The sequence below is a fragment of the Suncus etruscus genome, chromosome 2, assembly GCF_024139225.1.
Source record: "Suncus etruscus isolate mSunEtr1 chromosome 2, mSunEtr1.pri.cur, whole genome shotgun sequence".
Lineage (NCBI taxonomy): Eukaryota > Metazoa > Chordata > Mammalia > Eulipotyphla > Soricidae > Suncus > Suncus etruscus.
In genome coordinates this window covers 96,548,577-96,572,856 of record NC_064849.1, presented here as the reverse complement: position 1 = coordinate 96,572,856, position 24,280 = coordinate 96,548,577, and the positions used below count along the sequence as shown (strand labels likewise).

The window sequence follows — 24,280 nt, the reverse complement described above, 5'->3', positions numbered from 1 at the left end:
GACTGAAGTGACCTGCAGGAAGAAAGTAGAACAGATACCAGCTTCTCCCATAATCTCCATCCAGATACAAACGTTTCTCTTTCCTTTGAGCTCCTCATGCTTTTTCTGAGTTTCTCTCTGAGGTCTTTGGGTATCTCCTGCCCCACCCAAAGTTGGCAAGCACCCCAGTGGAAATCCCCTGAGCAAACTAGCACATGCTGTACCAAAATATTGTGTCTTGGCTTTGTTCTTTTACATCTTCACAACTAAAGGAAAGAGATACAATCAAAATGATAGTCCACTCAAATGATAAACAAAAGAATTTTAAAAAACATGACCCAATTATTCTTCCATGGAGAATTAACAAACCACTCATGAGATCTACCTTGGTGAATAGATAAATTAGTGTGGTTTCTGGAGCCCTGACTTAAATTATGGGAATTTATAATTATAGCTTTTCTGAAAAGATGTGAGATCAAAGCACAAAACATACTAATTTCATGAATCAGTCTTGATTTTTCAAACCAAGTTTTCAAAACAAGGTTATAATGAGAGCAAATACTATCAGATGCAAAGAGTTGTCACTCAGTTTGATTTGGCAGATGTTAGGAAACGCTCCCCAAAGGCTAGGTTGATTTCTGGCTCTTAAATATCGTTGAAACTTTGTTTCCAAAATGGAGCATATAATTAGGGCACTAACTCCAGTCCTGTTGTCTCAGAACTAAAAGAAGGCTTCCTGAGACTGGTAACGATGTTCATCTTTTTTCTTAGATTATGTTATTGGCACAATGGCTGTAATGAGGAGACAGGAAAACTCATGCAGCTTTTACACTCTGACATGCAGTTCATCTCTGCTTTTGTCAGCCTTTGGGCCCATAGAACCATAGTTCTATGAACTATTGTATATGAACGATTGTATATGAACCCAATTGTAGTTCATAACAACAATTTTCTCTGTATTCATAACCTTACAAAGGCAGTTAGGTGCCCCCCCCCAAAAAAAAAAGCTTCCTGGTGAATCAACCAAGGTTTCCTACCTAGAATTCAGCTTGTGTGAAAGACAACGAAAGATTCAGTTGTGTGAAAGACAACGAAAGATATTGTATGAAAGACAATTATGTGAAAGAATATTGTGTAAAAGACCAGAGTGCCTTTCAGGAGACATTGGCTGCTGGATTTAGGGCTGTTGTCAGCCTGTCAATTGCTCATCGTTTAAAGAAAAGCAACCAAGAGTTAGTGAGAACTCAAGCAGGACTAACATGTACTACCATGAGCTATGAGGATCTTGTGGCAACATGAAGGAGAGCCTGAATTATCTGCCTTTTGTCTAAAACTTCTGCCAGGATTTATCAGTACTCATGTGGTTTGCACATTTTATAGGTTCCTGAAATAATGTGCCACTCAGATTTCCAAAAGTAGAATACTATTTTAAGTACACTACATTTTCTATTAAAGGAGAACTTGGCAGACTTTCTCTTCATAGGGATGAAGAAAAAAGATTTTACATTTTTGTGTACCAATAAAGTCATATTCACAAAAATAATACAAGTAATATCTCCTAGGCTATAGTTTTTCAGTTCCTAAATTACTTCTTGAATGCCTACTTTGATGAATGAGATAACAGTAATAAAGATATACAGAAGACAAATGAGAAATATTGTCCTCGTGAAACAATCTAGTGTTTATATCCTGAGATTGGAGCTGAGCTATTTTTTAAAACTTGCAATAAATTACTTCGCAAAGTGCAAAGTGTTTCTCTAAAGCAAAACTGACCACAGATTGATTACCTTGTAAAGTTAGATTTTTGTCTCGCAAGTGTAGTCCACACTAACCTGAAATTACTTGAGCCCATATTTGAATGTACATCTTAATCTTGAATTAAGCACAGTGAGTCTGGAATTGCCAGGAATAGCAAAGTTATAATCATTTTAAATGTCAAATTTCTTAATTTTTTTTCTCCACCTCTGCTAAGAGCTGCAATACTTTTACTCAGACTTCCTGTTTCTGACATTGGCCTTCTTTTTGCTGTGTTTATACTTCCCCCTGTCTGTGGTTAAATAAGTATAAAGTCTTGAAGTTGTAGGTCTACATCTCTGTGTGCTCTCTCTCTAGCTGTTGCTCTCTCTCTCTCTCTCTCTCTCTCTCTCTCTCTCTCTCTCTCTCTCTCTCTCTCTTACACACACATTCTCTGTGTGTATGTGTATCTAATTCATTCTACACAAGGCTAATGGGCCTGATCCCTCATTTTCCTCTCAGAATGACAATTCTAGGTATAGGTTTTGGTGTGTTTTTCTATTTACTTCAAAGAATTTCTGGAGAAAGTGGATTTGCACAGAACGGTGAGTCATTTCTAACTTTTCTTCAGGAATGATCTCTAGCAGATTATTCAGTTTGCTCAAATCTCTAACAGACCTGAGCCAGAAGCTAGGTTGGAATGGATTCTGATAACTTTCCATGTATTCTATCATTTTGTATATGCTAAACACCAGGAGGTCTTGAGAACCCTTCAATGCTCAAACCCAAAGGATCATCATTCAAGGCTTAGATTGTACAAAATGGAGTTGTAGGAACAACACTGTGTATGGTTTATAAAGTCTTAGAATAGTCAAGGAAAGTATACATTTGACTCTTCTAATGTGGCTCTTACATATTGATAGACGCCTCTAACTTATAAAAAGAGATGCCTATTATAGACCCAACAGTTGTGCTTGTTAAAGAATTTACAAGATAGATTTACTTGTCCACACGTTTGTTTAGCTTTTTAAAAAAGATTTAAAAGCATAAAGTTTTGTGTGATAAAATAATGCCCAGAAGTAAGTCTTATCTAGCTGATTATCATTCTATTTTCAGCACCTAAAATAGTATAGAACATATTAAAAATTTGCTAAGTATTTTACATGTCTTCAAACCACTCTCATCTTGATATATTCATGTGAGTTTCTTTATGATAAATAAATGATGAATTATTTCATTGGGTTGCCTCAGTGAAATATATCTATATTTGTATCAACAATTTACCCATAGTATTTGCCTTGGTATCCTTAGAATAGTAAATACATTGTAATTACAAATCAACCGTAGACAAAAGGGGAAGCAGTAGCAAATGCTACTTAAGAACTTCAACTATCAATTTACTCCTGAAAATCAAACTCTCACTTTAAGAGAAAAAAAATGTCTTATTGACTATATCAGTCACATCAGCCTGATGATTCAGCTTAGATATCATGTAACTAATTACTAAAGATGGAAATCCCTAGAATGTTTCCAATAACAGAATTGTCAGAGGGTAACATTTTCAGTGTGGGTATAAATGAATCACTTTGTAGGGAATGGTCATTATTATATGACAAATGTTGCCTTGTGTCTGACAGATCTATGTTTCATAGTAATGCATAAAACTTAATCTCGAGTGTTTAATAAATTACATCAATCTCTTCCTAGTGCTCATCTTAGTTTTCTTTTAATAATTTTAATTGAAAACTGAGTTTTCATTTCATTTTCTTACATTTGATATTTTTAGGATATTAACTACCCACATGACCCTATCAGTATATTGCTAGTCTGAGATGCCAGAAATTCCAAAATAAATAACTGCTCTTTCATTAAAGAATAAGTTAGTTTTCTATTAACTACAAAGATGACCAAAGAAGAAAGCAATGAATTTTAGAGAACAATTTTTATTCATAATTAATTCTCAGCATATAAAACTTGTAACCCATACTTGTCGACACTTTATTCTTCCCAAATCAAGTTTTTAATAAAAAAAAACATGCATAGTCAGTATTCAAAGACTAATGGGTTACACTATTCTATTCAAAATCTCTGTGTAAGAAATCTCAAAACCAAAGTAATAATAAAACCTCTAATTTATATAGAGAACTCTGTTTCAAAGACACTTTAAAGGTCTCAAGCAAATTCTCAGAATTTACAGTATTCTCAGTATTATTAGTCATAGCTAATCTTTATGGAGTGTTTATTATACTCTATATCTTGGTATATATTAATTTAATGATTCCTTAAAATAATACAAATCAGACTGAGGTATAGAGAGGTAGATTTCTCTGACTGAGTCCCAGGCCAACACAAAGTAGAGGAGCCAGATTTAAAACTATAACTATCCAATTCTGAGATCTAAACCATTGTATATATTACTCTCCCTTAACAAATATTTATGTAAGACTGTTTTATAAGAATATAATTTTATATATTATTCTTAACTAAGAATTTCCTGTTTGATACTGAAGTTGCAGAGATAGCACAGCAGTAGGACATTTGCCTTGCATGCGGTATACCCTGGACAGACCCAGGTTTGAGTCCCAGCATTCCATATGGTCTCTCAAGCTTGCCAGGAACACACACACACACACACACACACACACACACAATAATTTTCTGCTTGATAAAGATAACATTCTCCATAGAACTGCTGTGTAGTTTTGCGGGTTTTTTGTTTGTTTGTGTGTTTGTTTGTTTGTTTTTGTTTTGGGGTCACACCTGGCAGCACTCAGGGGTTACTCCTGGCTCTATGCTCAGAAATCGCCCCTGGCAGGCACGGGGTACCATATGGGATGCCGGGATTCGAACCACCGTTCTGCATGAAAGGCAAATGCCTTACCTCCATGCTATCTCTCTGGCCCTGCAGTTTTGCAATTTAAAGTGATTTCTCTCAGCTGCAATGCACCTTTGACCAGTAACTTCTGCTGGAGTCAAGAAATTAATCCTTAAATATGTCCACTCAAAATGCAGAAAATCTTATTGATCAGTACTTTATGTCTCATACAAAAATTTACAGCAGACCAGTTGACCTGATTGCATAGCTAAGAGCAGCTAAGATAATTAGTTGGTCCAGCAACTGCTGGAATATTCTCTTTCCTGTTTTATGTCTAACAACTTTGGTTAAGCTTATTCACATGTATGAACCCAAATAATGGTATAGGCTTGGTTAAGAAATGGATAGCTACAGAATTATCTTTATCATATGTAGGATATAAAGAAACAGTAAGAAAACAATGTATGGCCAGAGGCAGCCAAAGATGAGAATTGGCCTATAAGACTGAGGTTACCACAAAGAGAAAATGATGAAAGGCTAGTCAATGGAAGAAGAGGGGTGCTGAAATAATGATGAAGGAAATGGATACTCTGGTGGAGGGAGTAGTGTTGGAGTGTTGTATTGTGAAACCCTACTGTAAACAAAATTATAAAACTGCAGTTTTCAAAACAAAAAATTTTAAACTCTAAAATAATAACTTCTTGATAAGTAATGACAAACTGTATGCAGTGTTATACTATATATACGCATGTATATGCATATATGTTTATGTATATATAATTAACTAAATATATAATTATATACAGAACTAATTAAAAGTTCTACATTTTCACAGAAAAAATGATAGATTCTGTTACATTAGATTGGTGTAAAATCAAGAAAGAAGGCAGCCGTGTCAAGGTAGATTAACCTCATCAGGGTCATTGCATAGAGAACAGTGCCATACTAGGAGATGAGACTTAACTCTAAAATATTAGAAATGAAAAGGGGCTGGAGTGGTGGTGCTAGAGGTAAGGTGTCTGCCTTGCAAACGCTAGCCTAGGACGGACTGCTGTTTGATCCCCAGAGTCCCATATGGTCCCCCCAAGCCAGGAATCATTTCTGATCACATAGCCAGGAGTAACCCCTGAGCGTCAACAGCTGTGCCCCCCCCCAAAAAAAAGAAATGAAAATATCTTAGGGGCCAGAGCCTTACATGAGGTCAACCTGGGTTTAATCCCTGGCATTCCATATGATCCCCTGATCATAAGCACAGCTAGGAGAGATTTCTGAGCACAAAGCCAGGAGTAACCCTTAAATGCTGTTGGGTATTACCAAAAATAAATAAATAAATAAATAAGAAATGAAACTATTTTAAAATATAACCCTTAATGGGTTATAATTTAAATTTAAAATTTTTTAAAAATTTAAAATTTTTACCAGAAAGAGGCCATAAATTATTGGCAATATTGGCAATATTGGCAATATTGGTGGCAAAATTATGAGCTGATAGATTCAAGGAATGTTCAGAAAGAGCAGTGCTGACTGTTCTTGTCTACATGTGGCTTTTCAAGATTTGTTGCTTTAACCAACCTGTCATTCAGTTCACTCAGAACCACATATTTCTGCCTGGCCCACAAACCTACAAAGTTATTTAAATAGAGTGATATGTCAGGGACTTGAGACCCTGAAGCTTTTTTAAAATTCTGTATCTTCTCAAAACCCTAAAAACTTCTCATTTCAAATATCTTTAGATTATAGTGCCTGGAGGTAATCATAGGCTCACATTTAACTATTCTAAGGATGATTGGTTCTTTCAGTGCCCAGTTGGTGTATACTTTCTGATAGATTTTTTCCCAGCCTAGAATTACTATTAAACATGGAGAAAATGTATGTTAAAAGTGTCTAATTACAACAGAATAGATATCCAATCTACAACAAGCTGTGAAGTGGAGGCCAGTTACACTAGTATTCTGTGGGGTAAAGGAGGGAGAAATGGGATACATGATGGAAAAAAGGGGTGGAGGGAGGACAATACTGGTGGTAAGAATGTTCTTCATTCATTGTCACTATGTACCATAAATAATTCTGTGAAAGACTTGTAATACACTTTGATCACAATAAGAATTTATTTTAAAAAAGTGTCTAATTATAGGGTCCTCACTCCAGTTTAAGAAGTAGTATCTGTATGAGACTATACTTCCCAAAAATGGATGCAAAAAAAAAGTCAGATTTGTTATTGAAGAATGTTGTTAGAATCTAAAAGATCCTGTAGAAAGGGATAAAACATAGATTAAACACTTCAAACAGGAGATCCAAATTTAAACAAGCACTTAAAAATGTGCCTGTCACATCAAAACAAAAACAAGAACCACCAGTGCTGGCATGAATGCAGAGAGAAAGGGACTCTCATTCATTGCTGGTGGGAATGTCAACTGGTCCAACCACTTTGGAAAACAATATGGATATTCCTCAAAACAGTAGAAATTGAGCTTCCATATAACCTAGCAATACTACTCCTAAAAATATACCTTCATGACCCAAAACCACAATGCAAAATAACTGCTCTACATTTTTATGTCCACTGCAGCTCTACACACAATAGCCAGAATCTGGAAACAACCCAAGTGCCTGAGGACAGGTGATTAGATAAAGAAACTATGGTACATGTACACAATGGAATATTACACAGCTGTTAGAAAAATGAAGTCACAAAATTTGATTATACATGGATAAATATGAAGTGTATTATGCTGAGCAGAATAAATATGGGGATATGGAAATAGGAGGATAGACATAGAATGATCACACTCATTTGTGGTATATTAAAAAATTAGTATGGTAAGACTATCTAAAACAATGGAGAAGAGAGCCCAGAGGACTAGTATATTATAGGAAACTTGCTACAAATAGTGGGGATGTTCATTTACCTCAGAGAAGGGTCCACTACTACAATGATACATGGAAATGATCACTCTGGACAAGAACTGAATGCTAAAAGGAGATAAAGTGATATGCATAATACACCTTCAGTAACAATATTGCAAACCATATATATATATATATATATATATATATATATATAAGATAAAAAAGGAAGAGAGAGAATGTCTGCCACAGAGGCAAGTAGAGAAATGGGAAGGAGGGAGGCCAGGAAGGATATTGGGGACATTGGTGGGTGTGAAATGTGCACTGGTGAAGGGTGTTGTGCATTTTATTGAAACTCAATCAAGAACAACTTTGTAACAGTGATTCAATTAAACTATTTATTAAGAATACTACTTATCAAAAAGGTAAAATATATTATACTTCAAATTTATACTGAATTTCATCTTTAAGAAAAACCAATGTTCCTGTCAAAATGGGCTGGATGGAGGTGGTGGGGTAGAGAGGTTGGAGAAAATCTGGGGACCCTGATGAAGAGAAATTGACACTGGTGATGGAATTGGTCCTGGAACATAGTCTGCCTGAAACTCAACCATAAATAAGTTTGCAAATCAATCATGGAGCTTTAATAAAATAAAATAAAAATTTTGAAAAGAATGTGATAAAACAATGTCAATAATATTCATGAAAAAGTCTATCTACCAGTCTTGTCAAATATGTTCTTTCTAATATTATGTCACATTTAATAGCTTAAGACAAATTGCCTCAAAGTCACACATGGAGATCATCAATAAGACCTTTACCCAGGACACCTATTTAGGCAAAATCTAGTTATCACTTTAAAAAGTTAACTTTAGACTATATTATTTTCCTTTATTTAAAATGAACTTGGGAGGTGGGGGGGACCAGAGAGATAGTAATATATGACTCAAAACTTGCCTTGCAGGAAGATAACACCAGTTTGATCTCACACATTGATTATGGTCCCCTGAGCACTACCAGGAGACACACATGAGCACAGAGTTTGAAGTAAGACTTAAGTACTGCAGTATGTTGTTCAACCCCTATTTTTTATCTAAATAATTCATTTTTAAAACTTGAGAAGGAAAATAGGTTAGTGATAAAGTCCAGGGATAAATGAGTTTGCATCTGAATAATAAAGATAAAATCTCTTAGTTGAAATGTGCAGCCTATAAGAGGGATTGCCATATTTAAAAAAAGTGTGTTTATTGTATTCATTCTAGATTTTGAATGCACTAACCCAGTGGCAGAAATATTCAGAGGTTGTTGTTTCTTTTCTGTTAGAAAACTGCTCATTGTCTTGTTAGGGTGTGTATGATGTGCTTGTGCATATTGGCCTCAGACTTTCCTTCTTTCAGTAAACTATAATCACACCCTCAAGGCTGCTCCAATAGACTATCATCCCATCTTTGTCACTCCAGATTTCAGGTGGATGCATCTATTTGCCTCATTAACAGCTGAAGGTTTGTTCCTCCACAGGAGAATTTGAAGATGCAGAGCAGGACGACTATTCCTTCTCCTGCTACAGTCAGTTGGAAGTAAATGGACCCCAGCACTCACTGACCTGTAGTTTTGATGACCCAGATATCAACAGTACTAATCTGGAATTTGAAATATGGTGAGAAATGGGGACTTCCAGTGCTTCTTAACAATTTTTGGCCTTTCTTCTCTTGGGCTTCACAGCCATGACTACAAAGGAAGAGCATGGAAACTAATTATTATTACCAAAATAAAACAAATCCCCTAAACTGTAAAATCCCCATCTGTAAACAAGATTCTCAAGCAAAGAAGCACTCATTGACTCACTTCTCAGATTTTGCTGCTGCAGCCTAATGATCAAATTACCTTGGAGATCACAGGTCCCTTCCCACTTTATAGCCCACAAAGGATACTGTTAGCATAAAAAATCTGACTATCTAATGAGACAACCTGATATTCTCAGCTCACTCTGGAGCTTAGTCGCCTTATTTCTAATCCCAATAATTTCTAAATCTGAAATAAATATAAAATTTACCCATACCTTAACTTTTTTACCTGTTCAATAAGACACACTACTTTACTTTATAAGGAAGTTGTGTTGACTAATTAATACATGTAAATCACTTAGGAAAAAATTTCTACTATGCAATACTTAATAAAAAGTGACAACAAAAATTCTATAAATACTCATTTTTATCATGTGACACAGTTTGACTTGAGATGATGCTCTCAATATCAATTTTCAAAATAATTCCAGAGAAATAAATTGGCTCTGAATTTATGAGCCTCAGAAAAAAAGCAAAGCAACAGCAGGCTTTGAGGAGGTTGGAAAATGATGACAATATGGAGGAAATATTATACTGGTGATGAGATTGGCATTGGAATATTTAATGTCAGAAATAACTTATTATGAATAAATCTGTAAATGATAGTGTCTAAAATTAAAAAATAGTTTTAAGTTAAAAGAAAAAAAGGCAAAGGAAAATGTCTTTTGGAAAACTAAAGGAGCTTTGTTTTTTCCCTCATCCTCACATTAACTCTATTCTTGAGGGTTATTATATCCACAGACGTAAAAAAAAAAAAAAAAAAAAAAGTGCTCTAACATGAAGTTCTATCTAGGGACTATCTTCTAGTTCCTACCAAATGATCTAATTTTAGCTATCTAGTAAAGAGAGTCAGTTAGGGCCCAACAACAGTAAGAGACTACTTAAATTCCATAGATACTCAGCCAGTGCCCCATTACATAGAATTGTGCAGACATATAAACCTAGAATTCCATGTCTTAGATCAATCTACCAAAACATTCTGCATCTGTTAACACAACACTTTTTATTTGGATAAACGTGAATCATGAACTTGAATTCAATAGTTTTGTTTAAGTGTGCCTCTACTGATCACTTGAATAACAACTTCCAGGAATAAAATGAATCCAGACAAAAAGATCATACAATCCTAGAATCTATGCTGCTATTCATCTACCATAAAACAAGTCATTCAAATGATGGGCTCATTTTTATGAGATTAAGGTTTGCATTCTCCAACCAGTTTGGTTAGTGGACTGCAGCTTTTACCGTGGTTTCACCTAAAGAGGCCAAGGCTGACCTTTTGTCCACTTTCCTTCATTCTTTGACCACTTCCTTGCCCACTTGTACAAACTTTCCCACTTTATTTAAGAAGTTTTTTGCTTTTTCATGTCATATATAATCTTCTGTTGGGTTGTTCTGTGGGATTTAGATAATTCAGTTGGAAAGGAATTGTCTTAAGACATGTTCAATGGATAGATCTGGAGAGTATCATGCTGAGTAAGAGGGACTGAAAGAATGATCTCACTCCTATGCAGGATATAAAGAAACAGAAGAGGGAAATAATGAACACCCAATGGTAATAGAAATAAAGAGCAAGAGAACTTGTTTATACTAGAAAACTTGTCACTGTGGAGGAAATAGATATAGGTCAGGGAAAGGAGCACTAGAACAATGATAGAGAAAAGGCTGAGAAGAAAAAAGGAGGAAAACTGGAGACTATAGTGGAGAAAAAGGAAAGAGGACACTGGTAAAAAAAATTGATGCTGAAACATTGTACACCTAAAATTTAATCATGAATAGTTTTGTAAGTAATTGTGACTCAAGTAAAAATTAATTTTATTTTGTTTTTTGGGCCACACCTGGCAATACTCAGATGTTACTCCTGGCTCTGTATTCTAGAGTTACTTCTAGTGGGCTCAGGGGACCATATTGTATGCCAGAGATTTAACTCAGGTTGCCCCATGTAAGACAATTCCTTAGGACCTTATGGACCCTACCTGCTGACTATTGCTCTTCCCACCCCAAAAAAATTTTTAAGACATGCTCAAGTGTGAAACAGTAAATATAAACTTATGAATAAATTAAGATACATATGGAGTAGCCATTTTGTTTTATTTAGCTTTTTATTTTTGGGTCACACTTAGCACTGCTCTAAGCTTACTCCTGACTCTAAACTTAGGTGTCACTCTAAGCAGAACTCTCAAACCCAAGTCAGCCACATGTGGAGAATGACAGTTTACATAAACATATCTACACCTTGAGAAGGGATCAGTGTAATGCATAATTCAGAGCCAGCCCTGTAGATCACATCAAACTCATTTAAACGTTGGTTAGTTTGAGTTTCTTTTCTGCAATGTAACTGATTTGATTTGAACTATTTTCTGGTAACATGAATTTATAAAGAAGCTAAAGATTATACTTTTGCTAAAATCATTACACAGATGGGATTATTGAGATTGTTGACAGTAACCAACTCTATTTCCCATAAAGGGTCATTTTCCTAGATGACAGTTTTAGCTGCTTGATCTGGTCATTAAGTCTACCAGGGTTAGAAATAAGTAAATGAGAGTTCAATGAGAGAATTCAACTTTTTAAGATGGCTTTTAATTCGCCAAACTGAGAGCTGGATTGCCAACATGCAATACTGACAGATACAGATCTTCATTCTAGGTTAAAGTTCTACATGTGTTGTTTTGAAGGAGAATGAGCAGAAAGAGAGAGCAGTAAACTGAATGTCAGTCCAGATCTGCTCTTATGAGTGAACCTGAAATGTTGTCATTCACTAGAAATTAGTGAATTTTAGGTCGCTCCTAAGAATGATAGTATGGGAAGGTAAGGCACTTGCTTTGATGCCACCAACTCCCATTCTAATTCCTGGAACCACAAATGATCCCCAGTATCACTAGGGGTCATTCCTGGGCACATAGTTAGGAACAGCCCCTGAGTATTCTAATGTGTCCCCTACCTCTCTAAAAAAAGAAATGCATTGGATTTAAGGCTGGATGGATAGTAAAGCATTTATGGCCCTTGTATTGCTTGTACCCAACCCCAGTTTGATATCCAGCACCAAATACTATCTGAGCACCGCCAGAGGTCACTCCTAAGTATGGAGCCAGACTAGCCCCCTGAGCACAGCTGAGTATGACCTAAAGTATCCCCTCACACAACTGAAAGAAAAATTTTGAACCAGCTTCCAAGCAGCTAAAATGACAGTAGAAAGTTGCTGGGAAAAGACAGCTAAGTTGGAAGCTCAAGAACAATTATTTAACATCTCTGTGATCCAGGAAATGCTTTAAATTCTCTAATCCTAACAACTGCCTTGCACTGGGGTAGGATTAGTTTCACGCATTTAGTAAGCACCTATAAATGGTACTCAATCTTCTAAGGGTGTCTTAGTTCAACTTTTATTTAAATATGATAAGGGAGGTGAGAGATAGTATAGCAGATAGGCCACTTGCTTGCCTCCTCACCTATGAGCTCAGACAGGAGTGATACATGAACAAAGAGTCAAAAGTAAGGCTTGAGCACTGCTGGATGTAACCCAAAATTAAAACCAAAAAAGTGATCCAAAGATTGAAAAATGGAACAGGAGTTCACACTCTGCATATGTGGAACTCCAGTTCAATTTTCAACATAACAGTCTATATATTTTATAAATTTGTGCTTATTAAAATACACATTTTAATTAAGATACTGAAATATTTTCCTCTTGCTCTTTACTTTTAATGTATCTATAGTAAATGTACGTGCTTGCAAATTAAGATATTTTCCTATTCTTCTAGATGGTTTTTAATTTAGTTCCTATTCTTGGGTCTATAATACATATTCAATTAATTTGTATGAGATTGGGATTTAAATTTTCTATACATTTGCTCTATTGAGTCAGAAAATTTGCTGAAAATATTTTTGCTTCCAATTTAATTTATTTTTGCTTATCCTTATTAATTATTAATTTGTTATTGATTTATATCATAGAATTTTGGGAGTGTAAGCTTCATACTTCTTCATGTATGTCCAATGTTTCAGTGCCCCTTTGTTCTTTCCTCTCACATTCCTCTTCTCTTCAGTAAACACTATTGTGTTCATTGAATTTGTAAGTTAATTTTGTGGACATTTTTTATTTATTTGTTATTTACATCTGTTATTAAGCCAGTGTTTTCCTGATATCAGAATTTGAAATTATGCTCTGATTTGGTCTATTTTACTTTTTAAATGTTGTTTTGACTATTCTGAATTATTTGTATAATACACACACAATTAGAGTCCACTTTAAATTTTTCCCAAATCCTGGGTTGGAACGATAGCACAGCAATAGGGCATTTGTTTTGCACTAGTCAACCCAGGAGAGACCCATTTCGAATCCTAACATCCCATATGGTCCCAGGTGCCTGCCAGGAGCAATTTCAGAGGTCAGAGCCAGGAGTAACCCGTGATGCTGCTGGGTGTGACCCCCTCAAGCCTCCCCCCAAAGTAAAAAAATAATAAATTTCTCTCACATCCTACTGAAATTTTCATTATATATGTCAGCTTGTGGGAATAGCCATCTTTCCATTGACTTTACAAATACATAAATGCAGTGCTCTATTTATTCAAATATCTTTTAATAGCTTTCAGGGATGTTCTACAATTTCTAATGCAAATAAAATAAGTATATTCCAATTGAATATCTTCTACTAATTTTATTTTTAATCACTTTATGTCTTTATTTTTTGTGTGTGTGGTTTTTTTTTTTGGGGGGGTGTGGGTTTTTTTGGGGGGAGGGTCACACCTGGCAGTACTCAGTCCTGGCTCCAGGCTCAGAAATTGCTCCTGGCAGGCACGGGGGACCATATGGGACGCTGGGATTCGAACCGATGACCTCCTGCATGAAAGGCAAATGCCTTACCTCCATGCTATCTCTCCAGCCCCTTATGTCTTTATTTTTAGTGTAGATGAAGCCACTATTTTAAAAAAATATTTTCAAAGCTATTATTTTCCAAACTTTAATATGATACTTTTAAATTTTTAAGTTCCAATTGTTCAATACTAGTCTATATAAATATATTTTAATAAAGAGCTTGGTGAATTAATTGTATTAGTTACTATAATTATATTATACTGACCTTGATGAATTCACTATATAAGTTATTGTAATTGTATTGGAGATTCTTCATTTTCTATGTGAACAAAGATGCCTGCAGTCAAAAGAGGTCTTTTTTGGTTCTTTTCTAATTTTAGTGCCTTGTATTTACTCATCTTGCTAATATAATGCCTAGGACTTGACCTCTAGTACACCGTTAAATATAAATGTTGAATTACCATTTTGTCCTTTTATAGGAGCACAGTTTTTGTCTTATTCTTTTTCATAATTTCTGTGTTTCAACTGATTAGACACCTGCTTAATAATTATGACTATTGTCTTCGTTTAGTTTTTAAAACTATTTACAAACACTGCTTTAAAGATCTTTCCTGTGGAGGCTGGAGAGTTAGAAGAACTAGCAGAACAGTTACCTGGAACATGGCGGACCACAATTCAATCTCTGCTCTGAATTTAATAGCACCCTGAGCCTTCCCTCAGCACAGAAGCAGGAGTAGGCTCCTAAGAATGACAAGGTTTGGTCCAAACAAAACAAACCAAAATATCTTTTCTGTTAATTCCAGCATCCAATTAACCCTTAGTTTTTATCAACTGATTTTTGTTTTTTCTATGAGATATGTATTATTTTCACTGATCATGTGAATATAGGAAAGACACAGTCATGTGCCACTTAATGATGTTTTGGTCAATGATAGACTACATGGATTACAGTGCTCCTAATGTTATGTATTATGTCTTATTATATGTTACAAATGTTATGTCATAATGTGCTACTTATCATGACTCATTACAGACAACTAGTCATAATATTACAGATGTCATAATCGCCTAAATGTTTAACAGGAGGTGCCACACAGGTTTATAATTAGGCTCTATTGTGTTTGCAAAATAGAAATCATGTCTTCAATGTAGCTTCTTTATTTCTAAGTCTTTGACACTTTAAAATACACAACTATGGCCCAGAGAGATAGCACAGGGGCATTTGCCTTGCAAGCAGCCGATCCAGGACCAGAGGTGGTTGGTTCGAATCCCGGTGTCCCATATGGTTCCCTGTGCCTGCCAGGAGCTATTTCTGAGCAGACAGCCAGGAGTAATCTTTGAGCATCGCCGGTTATGGCCCAAAAACCAAAAAAAAAAAAAAAAATACACAACTAAGCAAACTATCCAAAACATTTCTCTGCTTATGAATGCAATAAAGTGTGGTATACTTTCAAAGAATATATTTGGTATGTTTGCTGTTGGTTTTTCAGTAAGCAATATTCTTTCTTTCTCCATTTCTTGGAATCTTGATTTTATTTGGGAAGAGGAGGTAACAGAAGTTATAGAATTCAATTCCTTAAGCATTTCTATTGCATGTTAAGTCAGTGATCATAAGGAGACTTGAGTTTCAAAGTCTCTTGATGAAATGAAAGTTGAGCACAGACAAAATTACCTCTGAAAAATCCTCTCAGTGATTCATTACATAGATCATTTCATTTATAGTATCTATAGACTATTTCGATCATTTCCTTAATTTATTGGTAAACGCTTCTTTATAGGCTTTATTTCTTCAAATTTTTCTTGCATAAAATCAAAATAAATTATCTTAATGTACAGACAATTTACTTTTCAAAAATAAATTATCGTTTAAAATCAAGAAATTTTTATTATTTTCAAAACATTCTTTGTATTGCACCTAATGTCTAAGTAAACGATCAGTGAATGTGCATCAAGAAGTCATATTTTAATACTCTTCTACAACTACAAATAGACATGTATTTTATATGCACATAAATCTGATCAGAATTGAAATCATACAACGAAATTATATGTCGATGCTATTCTATTACATATAATAATTTCTACTTGAATTAAGAGTCCCTTTTTATTTTTACAGTGAGGCTCTCTTAAGGGTCAATTGCTTGGATTTTCATAAAAAACAAGATGTTTACCTCCTAGAGACGACGAGATTTTTGCTGATTGGGGAGAGTAAAATATGTGTGAAACTTAGAAAAAAGAATATAAATTGCAGAAAATTAAACATCATCCATATAGGTAAGATGCTGTTTATGGGAGTAAGGTTGTAACAGTTTAGACATCTAAAGACATTGATTGCATCTGAACTTAACATTACAAGTAGGCAAATTAAGAAAAAATATTTGCAATAAAGCATATTTTTACATAAATGAAAGTTTTAAAACTTATGCTAGTTATTTCTGTGACAAAATTCTAGTAGTCATCATACAGAGCTATGGAAAGGGTGACTGGCACCTACAGCTTGCAAAAAGAGTTGTTCTATAAAAAGTGTCTGATTGGAGCTGAGCCTCCTTTCACTTATCCAAATGAGATCATTCTTTTCTCACCTTACCTTCCCCTGAATTCATTATTATTTTATTTCCACCTACTTGCCATATTCTGATTATTTTTAGGTTAATTACGAATTATTTTACAAAGCAAGTATTCCCTCTACATTAGAGTTCTTCGGAACAGAAATAGCATATCATATATGTGTGTGTATATGTGCATAATATGCTTGAGATGATTTTTGAGGAATAATGCATAATTAATTAATAAGAATGCTTAGTGTCTACTAGGTGTATAGTCAATATTAGTCTTCTTCCATTAATTCTATCATTATAGACAGTTCTTAGGAAAGGTAAATGAGTCAAAGAATCAAGATCTGAGATTTTGTTGAGAAGTAAATTTTAATTATCTCCTTAAATTAAAGGTAGGAGTAGACATTTATATCATTGGCACCAGAAAGATGGTATGGAGAATGGGGCATTTTCTGGCAGCAAATCCCAAACCCCTGTATATAGCCCTGAAAATAGAGTTAAGATAGCTTCTGAGCAACTCTGGGTATGAAAATAATGAAAAAAAAGTTAAAATAACATAGAAGAAAATGTTCAGACTGTCCAATGTTTACACTTAGTCTCTCTTTCTGTCTGTCTCTTTGTCTCTGTCTCTCTCTCTCTGTCTCTCTCTCTCTCTCAGCTGCTCTACAGAGCTTCCTCCCTTTGTTTAGGGCATCTAAAGATTAAAAAGGATAAACTTCCCTTCAAAAAGAAAAGAACAATATCCAAAAATAGTCATTTCCTCTTTTTTTAGCACCTCTGGGGAAATACAAGAGAGAAAGTGTCCACTGTAAGAGAGTAACTACAAAACTAAGCCAAACTCCACCACATTCCCATTGTAAAATTTTGGTCTTAAATACCAGTTCTGATAGCCTAAAATCCAATTCAGCATACTAAGTGGAAATTTAATGAGCATATACTCTCTAGTAATCAATAGGTTTAGATAAATTTTGAACCTGTGCATTCCCCCACCATGTCAAAAATAACCTTGCAGAAATGTGTCTCTTTAGACAATTCTAACTCTTCAGATTTTAAGAAAGAAAAACCTTTAAGCAGTGTTCAGACTTGGACAGAAGTCAAGACTTCATCAGAAGTTTCTATTCATGGAAAAGGTAGCTTGACGCGCAGTCTTCTAAGAATTCAGTGCCTTTTTTATGGTTTACTCTGTTCGTTTTAATATCTTCCTCTAAGAGTATTTCAAACATTCTACATTTAATTCTGACAACTTTGGGTGAGGCAGACAGAATGAATATAGTAGTTAAAGTAAATCCAGTGAGGAGGGAGTAGCCTGAAGTGACGCTGAAAGCTTGAGGTCAAGGCTGAAAGCTTTGAGGATAAGCCAAAACTCTCAACTACAAGCATACCTGAGGTGCAAGGCTCCAGGTTTCTAACTTGAATTTACTGAACTAATGAAGATTAATCATTCAAACACGTCTGCTTTGGGTTTATTCCTCTAGTATTCAAGAGGCAAACATAGAGTTTTAGAGTAATTTTAGCATTAACTGCTGCCACAGATAAACCCTTAAACCTTAATCTCAAATCTGCACTTAAAACTCGCTTACCTAAGAGTCAAAATGGTTTTTCTAGCCTGTTGCTGAGGCTTCTCCAGACAGTATTCAGGTCCTTTCATCCCATGGATCTGTCTCACATTGACTCCAGATGATAAAAAGGGAGTAAGACTGGACTGCCTAATGTGATCAGAGAGAGCACCAGGGCAGGATGTAAAACTGTATGCCAATCATTTCAGGACTCAAGGCTAATAGGATCAAACCCTACTGCAAAGGATGTTGGGAAATGTAGTTGGGCTTTGATTCAGGATGTCTTGGTTTTCTGAATTAATAGCAAGTTACCAACTCGGAAAGAAAATGTGACATTTTTTCCAGAAGAGATACTTTCAAAATGATCATTGCTGTCCTACAGATTGACCTCATTTATCTTTCCAGTGAAACCTGAAACTCCATTTAACGTAAAGGTCACGTATCGAGAGGAAGCAAATGATTTTGAAGTGACATTTGATACATCACACTCGAAAAAACAATATGTGAAAAAACTGATTCATGATGTAGCCTACCGCCAGGAAAAAAAGGAAAATGATTGGATGGTAAATATTATATTTATCTATTATAGAATGTACAATTAAATGCAAATATGATTAACAAAAACATCTAAATGTAAAATATAAGTATATTAATTATAAAATAAAATCTTATAAATGTTTTATACTATATTATTCAAAAGCTACATTTGCCCAAGAAAGGGTCCCCTAACAATTTCACACGTGCTTATAATGTTTTGTTTACTGAAAGAAATCTGTAAGTTTCAGAACCACACAAAACCTGCATCTTCCCTAACCTTTTGCTCTTCAGAATCCTATCGAGATTGATTTTTCTTTCTTTTTTTATTTCTTTTTTCTTTCTTTCTTTATTTCATTTCTTTCTTTCTTTTCCTTTCTTTCTTTCCTTCCTTCCTTTCTTCCCTTTCTTTCTCTCTTACTTTCCTTCTTATTCTCTCTCTTTTCCTTTAGTTATTCTTTGTTTTGGCCCCACACCCAATGATACTTAGGAGTTATTTCTCAGCTATACACTCAAGAATTACTCCTAGAAGTACTCAGGGGCCAAATGGAGTGCTTGTCATAGAACTTGGGTCAGCTATATACAAGGCAAGCACTCTACCTTCTGTACTATTTCTCAGGCCCTGATTTTTTTTCTCATGCCATTGTTTTGTTTTGGGACTATTGCTGGTGATGCTCAGGACTTACTTCAAGCTCTGCACTCAGATATCACTCCTGGTAGGTTCAGGGGGGTCATATGGGATGCCAGGGATAGAACTCAGGTTGACTTCATGCAAGATATTGTACTATCTTACTCACCGTACTATCTCTCCAGCCCTCTTATCTTATTATATGTCTTTACAACCTTTCTAAAGATTGGTAGAAATAAACCAGTCCTTCTTACTTGGGAAGTCTCAATAGGTATCACCTTTAGTACAATTTTCCAGAAAAACATGGGGGGAAAAGTCACCAAAAATTATAGCTACAAAAAAGTTGTGATTTCTACAGTGTATTACTGTGGGATCTGTGGGAATTTTAAAAAGGAGAGAAGCTGAACAGAGGAGTACCTCACTGGTAGAAAACATACTTGGGTTCATCCTACTATCAGAAAGAGACAACTATAAAGAAAGAGATAGTAATAATGGAGGTGTGATGTTCTTTTATACATATTTTTGATGGCCATGTTCTTAACTTTGATGTAGCCACTGGATTTTGATTCTTGTGATGTGCCACATAGTCACCATCACTCTTAAGTAACATTTGTCCACTGTACACTTTGGTCATGTGGAGCCTCTCTTAGTAGCTCACAAACTGGCCCCCATCCTGCTATTAACCCTCCATAGATCAGAATTATTCTTTTTTTTTTCTTTTTGGTTTGGGCCACACCTGGTGACCCTCAGGGTTACTCCTGGCTATGCACTCAGAAATCGCACCTAGCTTGAGAGACCATATGGAACCCCCGGGGATCAAACCGCTGTCCATCCTAGGCTGGCATGGGCAAGGCTGATGCCTTACCACTTGCCCAACCATTCTGGCCCCAGATCTGAATTATTCTTTTTTTTTTTTTTTTTTTTTGGTTTTTGGTTTTTGGGCCACACTCAGCGGTGCTCAGTGGTTACTCCTGGCTGTCTGCTCAGAAATAGCGCCTGGCAAGCACGGGGGACTATATGGGACACCGGGATTCGAACCAACCACCTTTGGTCTTGGATCGGCTACTTGCGAGGCAAACGCCACTGTGCTATCTCTCCGGGCCCAGATCTGAATTATTCTTAAGATAAAACACCCTAAAGTGAGTGACTAAAGACATTCACTGAAAATGACTTTGGAGGTCTTGACTGCACCTCTTTTTCTGCTCTGTAGCATGTGAATTTATCCACTACAAAGCTGAACCTTCTACAGAGAAAGCTCCAACCTGATGCAGTGTATGAAGTTAAAGTCCGCTCTCTTCCCACCGACTATTTCAAAGGCTTCTGGAGTGAATGGAGTCCAACTTACCACTTCAGAACTCCTGAGACTTATAGCCCAGGTGAGAAGTGACTAATCTTTACTGTCCCATGGTGCTGTGCGTGCCCAAGAATGTGAGCAAAAATGAGAAGGAAACAGGGCAAAGTTGATTTTCTTCAAGGGAAGCCTTGTACTTCCTTTTTAGAACAAACTGCAAGTCGTGTCCCTTTTTTAAAGAACCAGAAAGCCATAAAGTGAGGATTATTCTATGATAATGAATGTAAGGAACTGCTCTCTAGAACCAGCTTCTCTTCCTCACTCCTGAAAATGCTGAGACTTAGGGGAGAATATACAGCTCATCTTCTCACCTAGCCACTTTCTCTTAGTGGTGAAAATAAGGGAAGAAAGTAACATTTCTGTATTCCTTGTCTTCTTTCTTTTATTTTACTAAATTTGATTACTTATTATAGTTTAGGCAACATGTTTTCAACAGTGTTAATGTTTGTGGGTCTTTTTAATTAAAATTTTTATTTATGAAGACACTGTTATTTACAAAGTTATTCATAATTGACTTTTAGGCATACTATGTTCCAACACCAGTCCCACCACCAGTGTCAACTTATCTTCACTGTGTCCTTACCTTCTCTCCTACTCATCATCTTCATCCACAAGTCTGCCTCCTTGAAAGGAACATTTTTAAGTTTGGTTGCTGTGGGTTTTTATCTCCTCCTTTCAATGTTGTTGTCTCTAACTTTGGACATTTAGCAATACCAGTGAATACTAAACCCCTTTTCAATACCACCAATGTATGTAAGGCTCTAATCCCCATTACTTCCCATCTACTTCTTATAATTACATCCCTCAAATATTTATCTTTCTGCCCATTACTTTGGTTTTTATGTACACAGTTACCACACTTCACCACCACCAAAGTTCCCAAGATCTTTCATCAGAGCCCCTAGATCATTTCCAGGACACTTTATCCATCCCCATTCTTGGTAAGCCCAATTATATAATCCAGCACCCTAAGTTTGTTATTTGTTCAGTCTCCTGATTTCCACTGATGTGTGGAAAAAGTCATATGACTTTTTATGTCAAGTAACAGAGGTTCAGAATCTGATATCCTAGAAGATGGTGTCACTTACTGAAGAAAAATTACACCTTAAAGCTAGTAGATGTCTTTTTAATTTTGGTTTTTGGATCACACCCAGTGATGTTCAGGAGTTACTCCTAGCTCTGGGCTCAGAAGTTGCTCCTGGCAGGCTCGGGAGACCATACAGGATGTCGGGATTTGAACTGAGGTCTGTCCTGTGTTGGCCACATGCAAGGCAAACATCTTACTGCTGTGCTATCGCTCTGGCCTCGTTAATAGTTATCTTGTTCACAGAAGAACAGCTCTGAAAAAATAATGAATAGAATGAATTGGCCACAACAACCAAATAAACTCAAGGTATCATATAACTTCCTTTCAAAGAATGTTTAATGAATAATAACCAATGTCTATTCTTGAACCCTAGGGGAGATTCATCCTTTTCTATTAATTATCAGCATTCTGAGTTTTTGCTCTGTTGCTCTTATGGTCATCGTGGCTACTGTATTATGGAAAAAAAGGTAAATTTCTTATCCAATTAAAATGTAATTACATGGGATCCAAAGCAGTCATAGCAAAGGAAAATAAAACATTTTCAGGAAATAAAGTATTTGACAGCCCTTCTCACTCTCAGTTGCTAGTGAATTTCTTTAGTCAATTTCATATAAGTTGGATATTAGTGAACCTCCCTTCCCCCACCAAACCTCTCCTGCAAAGTTTCCTGAGAGAGTTGAGTTGTGTCTATAGATTTTGGTAGCTACAAACTCGCGTGGAGAACTCAGAATATAAATATTAATCACAGGACTTTTGCACTATATTCCAAAATAAGACCATGTTTGCTTCATCATTAAAATGATGTTTTAGACAGCACCAGTTCTGTTCTTAATATTCCAGTATGACACTTTCAATGCCAGAATCTTCTCAGAAGACTCCTATTTGGGAAAAAAAACACCAGAATAAGAGCATAGAAGTTGCTGTCAGTAAAGAGAAAGAACTCATAATATGAAATTTATGTGGGAGGTTTATGAAGTAGATCAGATTTTAATATCGGTCAAGACCATTGCCACCACAAACAAATTTTCTCCAAGGTTCTGTTGGGTTTAGATCACAGCACAGATCACTAATATATGTCTAGTCCACAACATCCATGGCCCAGATAAAGCAAGTCAATTGTCCAAGATTACTCAACTAAGTCTAGCAAAGCTAAGTCTAGAAATCTATTACCCTGATTCCTGGCTCAGAATAAGTGGGGGGAAAATTAAAAAAAAAAAAAAACTAGTGTGCCTCTTTTGGTTTCAGAATCAAGCCTGTTTTATGGCCCAATCTCCCTGATCATAAGAAGACTCTAGAACAACTGTGCAAAAAACCAAAAAGGGTAAGTGTTTTTTATACTGGAGGTATATCCATAGTTAGGCATATTATGATAGAATAAGAAACATATAAACATATGTGGTTTTAAATGCTTCCTGTAATAGGAATCATCCTAAGGTAGTAAATGAAGTTTCCCCAAGGTAACAATATAAGATACGATACCTTAGACTTGTCCAGAGTTGGATGGCACAACCAGTGGTCCCTACAGAACTTTACTTAAATGAAGCTCTTGCAGAAACTGACTCATCCAGAAATCTCTCCATCATTCTCTATTACCTAATAAATTCTATGTATCTTTGCTATGGTCTTAATGCTTTCTCTTGCTTTTTTTGGTCGCAGACTTTGGATGTAAGTTTTAATCCTGAAAGTTTCCTGGACTGTCAGATTCATAAGGTAGATGGCATTCAAGCTAGAAATGAAGCAGAGGTCTTTCTACAAGACACACTCCCAGGAAAACTAGAAGAATCTGAAAAACAGAGGTTCAAAGAGGGCACACAGGACCCTAGTTGTCTATCAGAGCATGCAATCATCATTCCTAATACTTTCAATGAAGATTCACCTCTCAGATGTCTGACTGGAAATGTTCATATGTGTGATCCAACAGTGACCCCCATCAATAGGTCTACAAACCCCAGAGAAAGTACCAAAAATGGGTCTCATGTCTACCAGGATTTGCTTCTTGCCCCTGAAAGTACAAACAGTGTGTTGCTTCCTCCCTTTGCTTTCCAAGCAGAAATCCTAACAATAAACCCTGATGTCCAGGGGCAGCCCTTTCTTACTTGCTTGAAATCAAGTCAAGAAGAAGCTTATGTCACCATGTCCAGCTTCTACCAAAACCAGTAAATTGCAAAAAACCATTAAGAGCAACAAAATAAGAGAGTTCCTACTACTCCTCACAGTATGGAAAATACAGCTATAAAGAAAAATACACCACCACTTTATATAACCAACTGGATTCTGAACCATGCCTTTTAGCTCGCCTATCTGCAGCCAGGATATTAGGCATGAAACAGAAACATTCAGCTTCATGTCATCTGAAAGATTCTATTTTTTCTGCAAGAAAAAATAATCAATTAAAAAATAAAGAAAGCATGGAGAACAAGATGGAGAGGTAAAACATGGAGGAAAGGAGCAGGAAAGAAAGAAGAAAGGATAATAATAGCAATATTTGTCAGAACTTAGCCTCTCTAATGCTATGCTCAAGCATTCTACAAATA

The 24,280-nt window shown here is 35.8% G+C and overlaps 1 protein-coding gene across 1 annotated transcript; it reads left to right on the top strand.

Moving 5' to 3' along the window:
• Positions 1-2,236: 2,236 nt before the first annotated feature.
• Positions 2,237-23,957, top strand: IL7R (interleukin 7 receptor). The gene is made up of 8 exons (XM_049767692.1): positions 2,237-2,318; positions 8,894-9,032; positions 16,152-16,309; positions 18,552-18,709; positions 20,519-20,684; positions 22,120-22,213; positions 22,992-23,067; positions 23,403-23,957. Exons 1-8 carry the CDS (start codon positions 2,237-2,239, stop codon positions 23,904-23,906), a joined length of 1,377 nt encoding a protein of 458 aa, XP_049623649.1. The 3' UTR covers positions 23,907-23,957.
• The last annotated feature ends 323 nt before the right edge of the window (positions 23,958-24,280 follow it).

Excerpts from the sequence above, each read along its gene's own strand:
- IL7R (XM_049767692.1), top strand. The coding sequence starts at position 2,237 with ATGACAATTCTAGGTATAGGTTTTGGTGTGTTTTTCTATTTACTTCAA. Across the intron at positions 20,685-22,119 it reads TCCTGAGACTTATAGCCCAG|GGGAGATTCATCCTTTTCTA; the intron begins GTGAGAAGTGAC and ends CTTGAACCCTAG. Across the intron at positions 22,214-22,991 it reads ACTGTATTATGGAAAAAAAG|AATCAAGCCTGTTTTATGGC; the intron begins GTAAATTTCTTA and ends TTTTGGTTTCAG.